Raw genomic sequence first — 14,580 nt, 5'->3', positions numbered from 1 at the left:
CGACCCATACTGGCAGTGAGGGGGGCCTAGTCCCTGCTGTGCCCTGAAAGTTGTACTGGAGAAAGCCCCCCCCCCCCGATCAGTCTGCCTGGGCCAATGGTGAACTGCAGTGGGGCCCCAGGCTGCTCGTAGCACCCACTGCTCTGTGTCTCTGGGTGTTGTTCAGCTGCTGGCAGGCCCTTAGTCCTGGGATTTGCTGGGTGTTGCAGTGTGCTCTGGCCAGGCTGCTGAGTGGGGCACTGGGATTGGGGGAGGCAGGGCTCAACTCTGACCCTTCACCCTGGAGCAGTTATCCCTTCGGTGCTGGATTTACAAACAACAGGGGCTGCTGCTGTGTTAATCCTCTGCAGGTGGAAGGTGGGGCCCTGGGGGGAAGCACTCCTGGAGGTGGGCTGCACTGTGCAGGGAGCTGCTCTCTGAGGGGGGGAAGGGGGACTGGGCTCCCTCCTTTCCTGGAGGCTAGTACTTGCCTTGTGCCTGACTCCCCTGGCCCTGTCTGTGGTGGCTTTTGAGCCGGGGAGCTGCTAGCCTGTGCTCAGGCTTTTGGCCATGTCCTTCCCCCAGGCCCTGTTGCGGCTGGCTGCCCTGCTCGGGTATGGAGGAGCCAGGGCATTCAGCACCAGCAGGCTCCCATGTACCTAGCTGTGCCCTGGGTGCCCAGCCTGCTGGGGCTACAGCAGCAGGGGCAGGGCAGGGCAGAATCCCAGCTGGGGGCTTCCTTTCTCCAGGGCAGGGGCTCATGCCTGAGCCTCACCTCCCTGCCCCCTTAAAGCAAGAGGCAAATGCTGGGAGCCTCCCCGGGAGCAGCTGGGCAAATGGCCAGGGCTGGTCCTGCTGCTTGGAGCAGCAGGGAGAGGATCCCACTGACTGGGCTTCCAGCTGGAGCCTTTCCCCTCCCCCCTGCTCTGGGCATTAGTGGCACTGGTGCCTGGCCAGCCCTAGCCCCAGTGGCAGCTGCCCAAGGGCCCATAAGCCCAGGGCACCTCCAGGGTGCCAGCTGCTGCAGGCCTGGCTTATACCTGCTAAAAGGCCTCCAGGCAGCACCTTCCCCGGCACTGAATTCACTTTAAGGGATGGGTGCTGAGTAGACTGTGCTTAGAGAGCCGGGCTGCTCCCATCCCATCCCATCCCATCCCCTCCCCCCAGAACAGTTTGTGACCAAGGGGGCTGTCTAGCCCCCACCCCCATGGTGGTTGGGGGAGCCCAGGGGTTGATCCTCCTCTAGCTGTTGACAATTTGCTGTGGTTATTTATTTAGGAACGTGCTGGCCGTGCCTGGCTGCTGCTGCACCATGCAGGAGCTGAATAAAATGTTTGGTCCTACAGTGGCCCTTGGCTCTTCCCTCTGGGGGAGGGGCTATCACAGCCCAGGGAGCCTGGGGCTGGACTTCCTCCACTCAGCTCCCTTGGCCCGGACAGAGCCTCTAGAAACTGGCTGCCTGCCATGGGCACCTCACCAGGGTGCTGCTGCTTCTCCTGAGCTGTTCTGGACCTAGCGGTGTCCCCCCCCTGCCACAGCACAAGCTCAGCGCCAGGTGCTGTACTCCTTGGCACCGGCCTGCCCTGCTCCCAGCCCAGCATGCTGTAGTGAGGGGAGAATCAGTCAGCAGAGAGCCACACTAACATAGCCAGGGGGGGTTTATTAGTCAATGACAGAGCCTGAGGTGCAGGGCCTCTCCAGGGAGCTGCAGTGCAGGGGTCGTAGCCAATCCCCCCCCCCCCCCCCTTGAGCTCCACAACCGCAGCATGAACCACACTGGCCAAGGGCTGGTTGGGGGGAGCCTTGGGGGTGGGGAAGGGAGGGTCTGGGTGAGCCCAGCCCAGCCCCTCTCTTGGGCTGGTACCTGACCACTGCTGGGAAGAACCCAGGCTGCAGCCTACAGCTGCTGAGAGTCAGCACCCCAGCCTCCACACTCACCTTCTCTCACTGCTTCTGGGGATGTCCCTCTATCACAAGGGGGCCCCCAGCCCCCCACCCCACCTTGGGTAGGAATCCAGTGCCCTCAGAGGAGGCAGCCTCTCCTCGCACTGTGAGAGCCCATTGCCTGGCAGGGGGCTCCACTGTTCCCTGCTCGAAACAGAGTTAGTTCAAGAGATGGGCGCCCAGTGGCAGATCAGCAGGCCTGGTCCAGGAGCCGGGTGACTGCCAGCTTGGCACTGTAGATACAGTCATTCACAGAGACACCCTGGTAGGAGGCCCCGATCAGGCTCAGCGGTAATCCTTCCTGCTCCAGGTAACGGCGCATGGTATCTGCCAGGGGGACAGAGGGAGTGAGGCTAGAGGGGTCTTTACCACCCCCAGCACATGGGATGGAGCTGTGCTCCCCTGGCTATGCTGAGAAATCCCACCTGGGAGTGTGTGCTTGTGTGGCCCATTGCCCAGCCCAGGACCCCACCCCCAGGCTTGACTTGGGGCGAATAGCTCAGTGGTTGGAGCATTGGCCCAGGGTTGTGAGTTCAATCCTTGAGGAGGCCATTTAGGGATCTGGTGTAAAAATCTGTCTGGGGATTGGTCCCGCTTTGAGCAGGGGGTTGGACTAGATACCTCCTGAGGTCCCTTCCAACCCTGAGATTCTATGATACTGCAGAGGGGATAACATGCGAGGGGCAGCCTGATGCCATAGATGTGAGAGGGCACCAAGGGCTCTGCCAGCCTTACCTGTCCTCTGCCAGTGGCCGAGCGTGTACTGGGGGATGCAGGCCTGTGGAAGGACCAGAGACAGGGTGAGAGCTGGTTTGGCCTGTATGGTTCCCAGTGCTGCCCACCCCCACCCCACCTACCTTGAGCACCTTGACGATTGTGCGGGAGGGCTCGGCCACAATGCCCAGGTGTGCCCTCACTGCCTCCTTGGCACGGCTCAGCAGCACGGCCTGTGGCACCGTGTCTGGGTCCCCAAAGCCCTGTTCGAACCACGCACCTCCCAGCATCACCTGCAGGCAGCGAAACAACCACTCAGGAGGGGAGCAGGATCTCGTCTGGGGGCCAAGAGGACTCCTCTGAACTGCAGGGGGAGGGGTAACGGCTCCAGCAAACCAGGATCTCCCCCCTCCCTACCCTAAACTGGTTTCAAGACTAAGGGCATGGCTACACTTGCAGCTGTACAGCAGTGTGAGTTAAACCCGCCTTCATACAGCTGAGTAGAGGAAGCGCTGCCGTCTGTCCACACTGCCAGCTGCCAGCGCACTGGCCTGGCCACATTTGCAGCTGCATAGGGAGCAGTGCATTATGGGCAGCTCTCCCAGCATTCAAGTGGTTGCAACGTCCTTTTCAAAAGGGGTGGGGGGGACAGCACGCTGCCCTGTAAGTTCAGACCCCCCTGCTTCTCACTCATTCACTCAAAGCAACAGCAAAATGTTTGCTTTTTCTCTCCGATGGAGCTTTGAAAGGGCACTTCCGCATTCCTGCAGCCCATCACAACAATGAGAAGAATGGCCACTTGATAAGGGGATTATCACAGCGCAGTAAGTTAACTCCTCCTTCACGCTGACACCCGGAGTTGTAATCAAGGCACAGCAAACGTTACTCTTCTCGAGGAGGTGGGGTACCAGCAGCGCTGAATGTGCCTTGCCAGTGTGGACGAGGAGTGAGGTACAGTGTTCTGCGAGGCTTTATTGCGCTGTAACTCACAAGCGTAGCCAAGGCCTAAGCTTGATACGTTTATGGAGGGGATGGTATGATGGGATAGCCTAATTTTGACAATTAATTGATCTTTGACTATTAGCGGTAAATATGCCCAATGGCCCGTGATGGGACACCAGATAGGGTGGGATCTGAGTTACTACAGAGAATTTTCCTCCAGGGCAGATTGGCAGAGGCCCTGGAGGTTTTTCGCCTTCCTCTGCAGCATGGGGCATGGGTCACTTGCTGGAGGATTCTCTGCAGCTTGAAGTCTTTAAACCACAAGTTGAGGACTTCAATAACTCAGACATATGTCAGGGGTTTGTTACAGGAGTGGGTGGGTGAGATTCTGGGGCCTGCGTTGTGCAGGAGGTCAGACTAGATGATCATAATGGTCCCTTCTGACCTTAAAGTCTATTTTAAACAGGGCCCCAGAGGACCAGGCCTGGCCCCAAACCAGGATCCCCTGCCCCACACTGAGGACGGCTGAGCTGGTGCCAGACCAGGCCAACCTTCAGCCCATGGGAGGAGCCAGCAGGATGCTGGGGATCCTGGGCCAGATGCCATAGCTGTCTGCCCTGTGCTGTGGTGGAACCAGCCCCCTTGTCATGGATAGTCTAGGGCTGGAGCACCCACAGAAAGAAGAAAAAAAAAAAGTGGGTGCTCAGCACTCAGCAGCGGGCCCTGCCAATCAGCTCCTCCCCCTCCCTCCCAGTGCCACCTGCCTGCCGCTGAACAGCAAGGTCAGCAGTGGGCAGGAGGCACTGGGGGAGGAGCGAGGGCAGGGGTGGGGCCTTGGGGGAAGGAGGGGAGTAGGTGTTAAGCACCCCCAGGGAAAATCAGAAAGTCGGCGCCTGTTCACCCTGTGACCAGGGGTCAGGCTGCCAGGGCCCATGGCTGGACCTGTGCACATCCACACCCAGCCCCCTCTGCCACCAGCATGCCTCCCTGGAGGGAGCAGGGTGGTGGGCTCACCGTGAGCCGGACGGAAGGGCCACGGCTGCCATTCTGCTCCGGGAAGGCGACCGAGTCGTAGACAATGCCCAGCAGGGAGCTGTCTTCAAACGAGGGCACCAGGTGCCCGAACCCCTGGGACAGAGACAAGGAAACACCTATTACCCCCTAGGGTCTGCCCCACTTCCCCCTGGATGGGCAGACGGGTGGACACCCTGCCCTCACCCCCAGCTCCGCACACGACTTGCTGGGAGCTCCCCACAGCTCCCACCCCACAGCCACCCACTGCTCCCAGGCCCTCCCATGACATGAGGCTAGGGCTGTAGTCTGGGGAGTTCTCCCTTCCCACTCAGCCCCATGTAATGCTGGGTGCTCGGGGACGGGGGCTGCAGGGGTTTATGGTGGCAGGCGGGGGTGCCCCAGTCTCACCGTGATGGGCAGCGTGGCACCGTTGTACTGCAGGTTCACCACACCCACCGACACGGCCTCGATGCTGCGCAGCTCCTGGGCCAGCGGCTCGGCCCAGCCGGGGAGCAGCACCGCCAGAGCTGGAAACAGAGACGCCTCAGCACAGAGCAGCTGGGGGCTCCACACCCCTCTCCCCCTCTACGCAGAGCCAGAACGCCTGCTCCAAACCACAGCCAGGGAGAAAACCCAGGAGTCCGCCACTCTCACCACTAGCCCACACTCCTGCACAGAGGGGAGGGTTCCCTGAGTGGGATGCAGCGCCCAGCTACCAAACGGGCTCAGACCCACGCGGGGTCTCTGCTGGACAAGCAGAGACTGAGTCCCAACCCCCACAATTCCTGAGTGCCTAGATGGCTCCACAGCCACATGGGACCACACTGGGCACGGATCCCCAGCAGAGCAGAGGGGCTCCCCTCAGCACAGCACCGCCCCTACCTCTGGCTGGGATGGCACTGATCACATGGTCTGCTCTCACGCTGCCATCCTCCAGGGTGATCTAGATGGGAAAGGCACAGTCAGAGCAGAGACCTCGGCCCACCTGCTGGCAAGCCTGGGCCTACACCCCTGCCCCACAGTGCAGAGAGGTGACTCACCCCAGCAGGAAGACAAGTGGCCAAGCTGGGGTAGAACCCAGGAGTCCTGGCTCCCAACCCCCCTGCTCTGACCACCAGCCCCACTCCCCTCCCAGAACTGAGAACAGAACCCAGGAGTCCTGGCTCCCACCGCCCCCTGCTCTGACCACTCATGTTCGCACCTGAATTGGGCAACGGTGAAGTGTTTGACCAGAAAATGCAGCAAAAAGTGGAGGCTCGGTTTCAGTTTAACCCTTTGGAGCCCAGCTCCCCTCCCCTCCATGTCCCAGCAGAGCCCTGGGGACGCCGAAGGGGTGCAAGAGGACGCACCCTGCTGCCTCCCACCTGCCAGCACTCAGCTGCCGTTCTCTCCAGGTGCCGCAGCTGGGCATGGCAGTGCATTTCCACCCCACGCCGTCTCAGGAAGTCCTGCAGGGCCTCGGGCAGTGTCTCCATGCCACCACGCAGCGACCACTGGCTCCAGCGCTCGTCGTGGGCCCTGCGGCTCAGCGCCGAGTCCAGGGCGGGGCCCTTCCCTAGGAGCAGAGAGCAGACTAAAAACTCATCCACACGGCAGATCCCCCAGGAACCCGCCAATCTTCCCACTTCCCAGCTCTATCCCGCTGCCCTGACCCAACTGAGCTGCCACCAATGGGAAGGGCTCCCTGAGATCAGAGCTGGCCCTGGGAGCCAGGGGAGGAAACTGCACAGCCAGCCAATGATGGAGCAGGGTCCTGACTCAGGCACATGCTCCTGTCCCTGTGGAAAGCCCTTCTGTATCACGCTCTTCTAGAGCACAGGTGCAGCCTATCCCTGGCCCAGCGGCTCCAGAGCCCCTTTGCAGGAGGCTGCGCGGCGGACTCTCACCTCCGCCCAGGGCCATCCCCAGGATGACGGAGCGCCGCCTCTGCTCAGCCTCGAACAGCGCAGGGAAGCAGGAGCGCATGCTCAGGGCCCGGCAGTCTCCAGCAAACACCCCCCGGCACAGGCTGTCAATGGCGATGTCGGCCAGCTAGGGAACCAAGGGGAGAGGATCAGTCAGGCCCCACCCCAGCCCCACCCGCTGGACACAGGCAAGAGAGAAGGGATCTTCCCAGTGGGGCTCTGGGTGAGCTGAACAGCCAGTGAGGGCAGCTCTTGCATCCCCCAGGGGACAGCTGTGTGAAGGGGCAGAGACCACCCTGGATCGGAGTGCCGCTCTCCATCCCCCCAGCTGGCTCCACAAACCCTGGAGTGACCAGGGACAACCCTGGGTCCACCTGCCCTTTCTCCCACCAGGACTGGGCAGACGAGGCTGCCAGGCAGCCCCCAGAGCCCCTGCACCAGGCCAGGCTCACTCCCCACCAGCACTGAGCGCAGAGACTGGAGAGGCCAGCCCCAAGCCTGCAGTCAGACCACAGGCCTCTACCCCGACACACCCCCACACCACGCACAGCTCCCACACCCCCAGCTGCTGAAGAGAGGCCAGTGCCAGGCCTACAGTCAGACCATGCTCACCCCACAGGGGGGAACACACCCCCCACAGCAGGTTTCTCTCACCATCAAGCATGGGGCAGGAGGACTCCCCATGCTGGGGGCAGGAGCCGCCTGCTCTGCCGTTCATACTGGTTGAAGCAGCCCCTCTCTCCATTCATAGGACTCCCAGCAAGTTCCCTCTCTGCCATTTCTCAGTGGTGCTCTGACCCTCCAGCCCTGCTGGCAGCCTGTTCACCCCTCACCTCCTCGAGCACCTTCCCACCCTCGGGCTCCAGAGCACCGTGGCAACTAGGCTCCCCACCACCAGGATGTCAGGCATGAACAGATGGGGAAACTGAGTCACAGAGCGAGGAAGAGCCATGCCTTGAGGCACACTGTGTCTGTGGCAGAGCCAGGAATAGAATCCAGGAGCCCTGACTTCCAGTCTCTCCTGCTTCACCACCAGGCCCTGCCCCACTGAGATACCAACAGAGAAACCTGTCATGGCAATGCAGGAAGTGGCAGCTGTTCCACTGCACAGCGACACTGCCTGGCAGTTTGGAATGGGAAATGCAGAATCCTGCATGCGTCTGCCTGCGCTCAGGGCACTAGGAGAGCCTGGCAGAACGGCCTCAGGACACCTGGGTTCACACCCTGGCTCTTATGGAAATTGTCTTGGGTCTCCAGTGGCCCTGAGCAACAGGGCTTGAGGCAAAACCCCATGAGAGTGCGGCACAGAATACAGGCTGCCTGGGGCCCATCGGAGAGGGCCACGCCTGGCTCCCTTCCCTCACCCGCTGCAGGATGAAGATAGGCAGAGCTGCTGCCACCACGCCCTGGGGCCCAGCCCCAGCTCCTCCCCTGCACTAAATCTCTCCCAGTGCCCTGCGCACAAAGCTGCCTCCCCCTGCCCTGTGCACAGAGCCCACACTCACCCCTCCCAGGCTCCCCTCCCTGCACAGGCTGGGCTCATACCTCCTTTCCGAAGCGGCGGCTCACAAAGCTGTGGATGGTCTCATCCGGCTGGGTGCCCCGGGGGGCTGCCAGCTCACGCAGCCCACTCCAGAGTAGGGGTCTGGTGAAGGGCGGCACTGTCCGCAGAACACCGCTGCCAACAAACACAGAGGGGTTACCAGGCTGGGGCATGGCGAGCGAAGTGAGCAGAGGCAGTGCAGCTGGGAACCTTCCCTGTCCCCACCCCCAGACCCATCACCCCCGGGCACAGTCACTAGCTGCTGGGATGGCAGCAGCCGCCACGGGAGACGTACCCAATGCCGGATGGCAGCCTGTGCAGTGCCCCGCTCACGTAGAGGTAGCGGTTCTTGGAAGCCGGGTGGTCGCCAGGCACCGGAAGCACGTCTGCATCCAGGCCAAGTTCAGAGATCTAGGGAGAGAGAAGCAGGCCAGACACTGACTGCTCATGTTACTGGGTATTAGAGCAGCACCAAGAGGCCATGACCAAAATTGGGGGCCCCTGCTGTCCCACTGACTCCCTACTCCTAGCTGAGATCGGGGGGGGCCCTGGTCATGCCAGACCCCCTGGCCCTGACTGAGATGGGGCAGGACAGACCAAAGTCAGCAGGCTCTGCCCAAATGCACACAGCCATTTCGTTGACTCCACCCAAACCGCCCCAGAGCTGCCAGATGTTCCCACCCTTTGACCGTGCCCCACGGGTTCCTTAAGCCATTGCCTGCCCTCCCCCAGCTGTGTAGTGCGCTGGCATGTCTGCTTCCTCGCCAAGGCCATTCCAGCCAGGGGCTGAGGAGTACCAGCCCTTCAGCAGGGGTAGACCCAGCTACTGGCATCAAAAGCACCCAGCTGTCGCTGTCCTGCTGGCGTGCGAGCGATTGCAAGGTGCCCACAGCCACCAGGAGGCAGTTCTGGGGCCTGCCCCTGCATGGGGGCTCCCAGCGCCTCCATCAGGAGATCAGCCCAGCTGGACAGATCCCACCTGGCTGCAGAGCCAACACTCCAGGTCTCCCCCTCATCCCCCAGCTGGGGCCTGCCCCCCTCCCCCATTCTGCAGGCTCTGCCCACCTACCATGAGCAGAGTGTTCTTCCCCACGGTCCCGGCAGGTCGGATCCCCCTGGGGCCATGCTCAAATACGGCCCCGTCCTCAGTTCGAGTGGAATGGAGCCAGCCCCCCAGGCGGCCGCTACCCTCCAGCAGGATTATCTGTGGGGAGGGGGGAGTCCATCAGGGCAGGGCTGCAGTCACCCCAGTTCTCCCTCATAACACCAAGGCTCCCGGTACACGCAGCCTAACCGCCCCGGAGCCCAGCCCAATCCAGCTTCCCCCGAGCCCTGGGCTGTGGCCTGTGGAGGCCATTTCCAGGCATGAAGCAGCACGATCAGCACTGGATTGCACCATCTCCCTACTGGTGCTTCAGCGCTGCAGAGTCTGGCACCAAGAGGTGGGGGAAGAGCCCCAGGACCTGCCCCACAGCCAGGTGGCTGAGCCTCACAGAAGGGATCAGGGGCCACCCACAGGCCTGAACTCGATGCCCTAGCTGGGTGGGGCAGCTGTGATCCCAGGGTCATTGAATGCTGCACAAGCCAGCCCCACACCTGGTACCATATACCCCCACTGGCACTTCCAGCACAGAGGCCAAGAGCTGGAAGGCGTAGGGAAGGGGCTCCTCTCTGCCCCGGAAGGCAGGGCAGCCCTGGTGCTGTCCATGGTCTCCACAGAAAGGCCCCAGAGCTGTGGGGCGGCCCCAGGGTCAGCGACCCGCCGCGTTAGTGCCCTGCGCAGGCAGCCCCTGGGGAGGTCTCACCTTGGGAGCATTGGGGCTTCTGGCCAGGTGGTAGCAGGCGGTGAGGCCACTGATCCCACCACCGACAACAGCCACCGTCCTCTGCATTCAGCAGCCTGGGGAAGAGGAGAGGGGTCAGCGTGGCGAGGGGCTGGCCGTGCCCCCACACTGGGATCAGCTGCTCCCCCTGAACCTGGGGTCTCTGGAGCTAGACCCCACCCAGGGGGCCAGCAACATGGGACAGAGCCACACGTAGGACGGGACCCATGAAACGCGCTGCACTGCCGCCAGCCTCAGCCCCCTACAACCCTTCACCCCCAGCCCCTCACCGCCCCCCAGCCCCAGCCCCCCATTACCCTCACCCCGACAGCTCCCAGCCTCAGTCCCCTGCCATCCCCCACCCCAACCTCAGCCCCCCACAACCCTCCACCCCAGCCCCCCACAGCCCTCACCCCGACCGCTCTCAGCCCCCTGCCACCCCAACCACTCCCAGCCCCCCGCCACAGCCCCCCACCGCCTCCCAGCCACAGCCCCCCACAACCCTCACCCCGACCACCCCCAGCCTCAGCCCCCTGCCACCCCAACCACTCCCAGCCCCCCGCCACAGCCCCCCACCGCCTCCCAGCCCCAGCTCCCCACAACCCTCACCCCGACCGCCCCCAGCCCCCCACCACCCTCCACCCCAGCTCCCCACAACCCTCACCCCGACCGCCCCCAGCCCCCCACAACCCTCCACCCCAGCCCCCCACAACCCTCACCCCGACCGCTCCCAGCCTCAGCCCCCTGCCACCCCAACCACTCCCAGCCCCCCGCCACAGCCCCCCACCGCCTCCCAGCCACAGCCCCCCACAACCCTCACCCCGACCGCACCCAGCCCCCCACCACCCTCCACCCCAGCCCCCCAGCCCCCCAGAACCCTCACCCCGACCGCCCCCAGCCTCAGCCCCCCACAACCCTCCACCCCCAGCCCCCCACAACCCTCACCCCGACCGCTCCCAGCCTCAGCCCCCTGCCACCCCAACCACTCCCAGCCCCCCGCCACAGCCCCCCACCGCCTCCCAGCCCCAGCTCCCCACAACCCTCACCCCGACCGCACCCAGCCCCCCACCACCATTCACCCCCGCCTCAGCCCCCCCCCCCCCGCACCCCGACCGCCCCCAGCCTCAGCCCCCCAGCCCCCCAGAACCCTCACCCCGACCGCCCCAGCCTCAGCCCCCCACAACCCTCACCCCGACCGCCCCCAGCCTCAGCCCCCCACAACCCTCCACCCCCAGCCCCAGCCCCCCACAACCCTCACCCCGACCGCCCCCAGCCTCAGCCCCCCACAACCCTCCACCCCCCGCCCCAGCCCCCCATTACCCTCACCGCTCCCAGCCTCAGTCCCCTGCCACCCCAACCTCAGCCCCCCACAACCCTCCACTCCCCGCCTCAGCCCCCCAGCGTCCTCCAGGCCCAGCCCCTACAACCCTCACCCCAACCGCCCCCAGCCCCCACGCCGCCCCCTCCTTCCCGTCCCGACCGTCCGGCCACTCTCACCCTCGGAGCAAAAATACCCCTTCGCCGCCGCGGCCGGGATTGGTTAAGGGGGAGGCGGGAATAACGAGTGAGGACCAATCAGACAGCAGACCGTCCCGTCCTGAATCAACGAGGTCGGCCCCGCCCCTGTGACGAGCGGGGGGGGGGGAGGGGGAGGCCCGGCGGGGTCACGCGGAGCCCGACAGGCAGGCGGAGCGGGGCGAGCCGTGCTCGGGGCCCCCCCGCCCCGTGTCACCCCCACTGCCCCCAATACCGTCCCCCAGCCCCATATCACCCCCCATTACCATCCCCCAGCCCCATATTACCCCCATTGCCCCCAATAGCACCCCCCCAGTCCCTGTATCACCCCCACACCACCCTTCCCAAACCCCCCATCCACAGCACTGAGGGCAGGAGACAGTTTGGGCAGAGACATGAGGGCAATCCTGGCACACGGCTGCACACGTATCCCTTCTGTCATAGCTCCTCAGGGTCTGGGCTAGGCCCTGGCCTTCGTACAGGCCCTGGGAGTGACCTCATTAGTGTGCCAGACCCCAGGCGCCCACATTGTTTCTGGGGTGGGACATGCGACCCCACAGCTCCGAACAGGAGCTTTTAGACTCCAGCCCCCCGACTCTGCAGCAAGTCCAACTGAGCTCAGACAGGGAGTGTCTGCAGCGACCCTGGGCAGCCTTCGTCAGTCACAGGCACGCAGCACCTGGGCATCCTCCACTGCCCCAATACTGGGACATGGGAATGCCAGGCTCAAGTCAGAGTCCATCGCGGCAGGCTCCCCTGGGCCCCCGTTTGGCTCTCTCAAGCTCTCGGTCGGGGCCCCTGTCTCTGCAGAGCAGCACCTTAAAGCCACCCCTGGACTCCTCATTCCTCTGTTCCCAGCTGTCGCCAGGCTGAATTCACATGTCCACCCTCCTGGGCTGCCAGTTAATGGCCAGGCCTTGGGACCACACTGTCATCAAGCTTCTCCGTTTCCATTCTTGGACTCGAGTCAGCTCCTGACGGGGCCTTTGTACCTGCATCCCAACCTGCTGCCCACCCTCCCTTGTACGCTCCGTATGTAGCGGCTCCCAGTGCCCGGGAAAACTCAGTCACACATGGACACATCAAATGACTCCAATTCCCCACCCCCTGAGTCAGGGCATGGGGGGTTGGACTGCGGCTTGCAGAGGAGAGAAAAGCCGCTGCTTTCAATCCAGTGAGCTCAGTCAAGCAGCTTGAGGAACTGACCCCCCTCAGCAGCCAAACAAATTAGTGACCAGGCGCTTGGAGCACAGGGCGCCTAAATCCTGAGGCACCCAGCTCTGCCCCAGCCAGAGACGCACTACACGCTCTCAGCTCAGGGCTAGCCTAGCCCCGACCTGCCAGCCTCAGGGTGGCCTGCAAGTGCGGCCTGGCCCTAAAGGTAACAGCTTGGGGTCCAGGACCCATCTGCCCCTTGCACAGGGGCCCTGCAGAAGAGCTCCGAGGCTCCGCTGCTCTCAGAATCCTTCCCTGCAGTCCCATGTGGCCAAGGCTCTGGGGCCCATTTGAAGGCCAGTTGGGTGCTGGGAAAGGCCCTCGGCTGGTTGCTGTCAGGTGCCAACAGCCCCTGCCCCAATGTGGGCTCACACGACCCGGGTACGTGTGACTTGCACCATCCCATCTGGCAGCCAGGGCCAGGAGCCCTGCTCAGAGAGCAGCAGGCCCATCCATTTCAGTCCCTGGGCCACCCCAGATGGAAGGAACCCCCCAGAGCCATGCACGTCTCCAGCACCCTAATGCCAAGGACCTTTACGGCCACCAAGGAAACCAAACCCCCCTTGGGGGGGTGGGGGAGGAGTAGGACCCTGCTGTAACTATGAAGAGAACCCAGGAGTCCCGGCTACTGGCAGCGCCAGGGCCCATGACACCCCATTCTGCACCTGGCAGGCTGCATCAGAGAACTGGTCTGAGCAGCCCTGGGGGTGATGCTGATGAGGCTTTTCAGGGTCATGCCTGAGACTCTGGGGTAACATTAATGTAGAGGCTGGATCCTAGGCGACTGAGCTGGAGAGGGGGCCCCCAGAGGCCCCCTCCAGGGCTTTGGCCTGTTTAAATTGCCCCATGCGAGGGAGCAGCGGCAGCCCATAGAAACAGCTCTCGTGGCAAAAGGCTACTGACCATTCCTGCCTCTCCTGGCGGGGAAGGCGTCTCGCTGGGCTGGCACATGTAGTGCCACTGAGTTCACCTGCCCGGGCCTAGCTCCCCTCACAGCCTGGCAGTGAAGTGCTGTGGGCAGGAATGGTGCCCCACACCCTCCCGAGGCCTCTCTGCTGCCCTTTTAACTTGCGTGAGCCCGAAATAAGCAGCCCGAAGGGCCGTGGGGAAGCCAGGCTTTCTATAAACACGCTGCAGCGCTTTAGCAACTGGGGCAGCCCGAGGGACGCAGGCCCCTGAGATGGCAGCCTCCCCTTCCCCACCAGCTAGGGCTAATTAACTCCTGGCAACCAGCACGGCATGTTTGTCAACACACAGCGCAGCCCTCAGGAGCCCTCCCCAGGCTGCGGCTGCAGAGCAGTGGGATCCTGGCAGCATGGGGAACCTGCCAGCCCTAGGCCTTGGGGCTGATGGGGAGGAGGCAGCAGCTGAATGGTCACACACACCCCTTGTCGGGCGTTTGTGGCAGGGGCCACTTGAGGCTTGTCCCCCAGACGGTACCGGGGGTTGGCCTGGTATTGGACGAGGGAGCCACTCTGCCCCTGTGCAGCGTGAGCTCACACACGCCCTCAGGCCGGCGGGGACAGGCCTGCACCGTGCCGAGACATGCCGGAGCTGCCGGTGTTCTGGGAACGTACGAGGGGGTGTTAAATCTCATCCACAAACAAATTCAAGGACCAGCTTTCTGCTGGCACCTCCCAGCCCCATGCTTGGCTCCAGCCCTGCCTCCTTTCACCCAGCTGCCCCGGTGTCTCCTTGGGGGTGTCTGGCCACCAGCTCAAGCGCCATCTGGCTAGAGCAGAGCTCCTGATCTGCCCCCAGCCCTCCCCTCTACCTCCTTACTCACCCCCACGGCTAGTCTGGATCCATCAGTCCCCTGGGGCTGCTGGCTTCAGCCATCTCAGCGCTGGAAATAGACAGAAAACGGTCCCTGCTCCCCGCATCCCTGTCCCAGAGGAGCTCTGTCCTGGTGGGTGGCCCTCGCTGTGGCAGGATCCCTGCCAGAGGCAGATATCCCAGGTGTACCAGGCTCTCAGTGTTTCTCATG

General features: G+C 63.4%; 1 protein-coding gene across 3 annotated transcripts; it reads right to left on the bottom strand.

The window, feature by feature from the left end:
• Positions 1 to 794: 794 nt before the first annotated feature.
• PPOX (protoporphyrinogen oxidase) lies at positions 795 to 11,424 on the bottom strand. Of its 3 annotated transcripts, none has more exons than XM_044990773.1 (13): positions 11,361 to 11,424; positions 9,846 to 9,940; positions 9,110 to 9,244; positions 8,336 to 8,451; positions 8,043 to 8,175; positions 6,480 to 6,624; positions 5,943 to 6,148; positions 5,476 to 5,536; positions 5,002 to 5,120; positions 4,594 to 4,707; positions 2,781 to 2,930; positions 2,659 to 2,701; positions 795 to 2,250 (listed from the first exon to the last, which is right to left on the bottom strand). In XM_044990773.1, the coding sequence occupies exons 2-13, from the start codon at positions 9,930 to 9,932 to the stop codon at positions 2,114 to 2,116; spliced, it is 1,446 nt and encodes a 481-aa protein (XP_044846708.1). In that variant the 5' UTR covers positions 9,933 to 9,940; positions 11,361 to 11,424; the 3' UTR covers positions 795 to 2,113. The 3 variants fall into 3 exon arrangements, with proteins under 3 accessions (XP_044846708.1, XP_044846709.1, XP_044846710.1); XM_044990774.1 differs by lacking the exon at positions 11,361 to 11,424 and adding an exon at positions 11,344 to 11,356; XM_044990775.1 differs by lacking the exon at positions 11,361 to 11,424 and having other exon boundaries at positions 5,958 to 6,148; positions 9,846 to 10,129.
• Positions 11,425 to 14,580: the final 3,156 nt, after the last annotated feature.

The sequence above is a fragment of the Mauremys mutica genome, chromosome 17 (assembly GCF_020497125.1).
Source record: "Mauremys mutica isolate MM-2020 ecotype Southern chromosome 17, ASM2049712v1, whole genome shotgun sequence".
In the NCBI taxonomy this organism is placed as follows: domain Eukaryota; kingdom Metazoa; phylum Chordata; order Testudines; family Geoemydidae; genus Mauremys; species Mauremys mutica.
This window is presented reverse-complemented; position numbering and strand designations above follow the sequence as displayed.

What these genes read in the sequence shown, in the direction of transcription:
- PPOX (XM_044990773.1), bottom strand. Translation starts at nt 9,932, where the DNA reads ATGCAGAGGACGGTGGCTGTTGTCGGTGGTGGGATCAGTGGCCTCACC. An exon ending in GGCAGGTGGGAGGCAGCAGG is followed by an intron (nt 5,537 to 5,942) that starts GTGCGTCCTCTT and finishes TTTCCCATCTAG; the next exon opens with ATCACCCTGGAGGATGGCAG. An exon ending in CAGTGCCATCCCAGCCAGAG is followed by an intron (nt 5,121 to 5,475) that starts GTAGGGGCGGTG and finishes CTCTGTTTCCAG; the next exon opens with CTCTGGCGGTGCTGCTCCCC.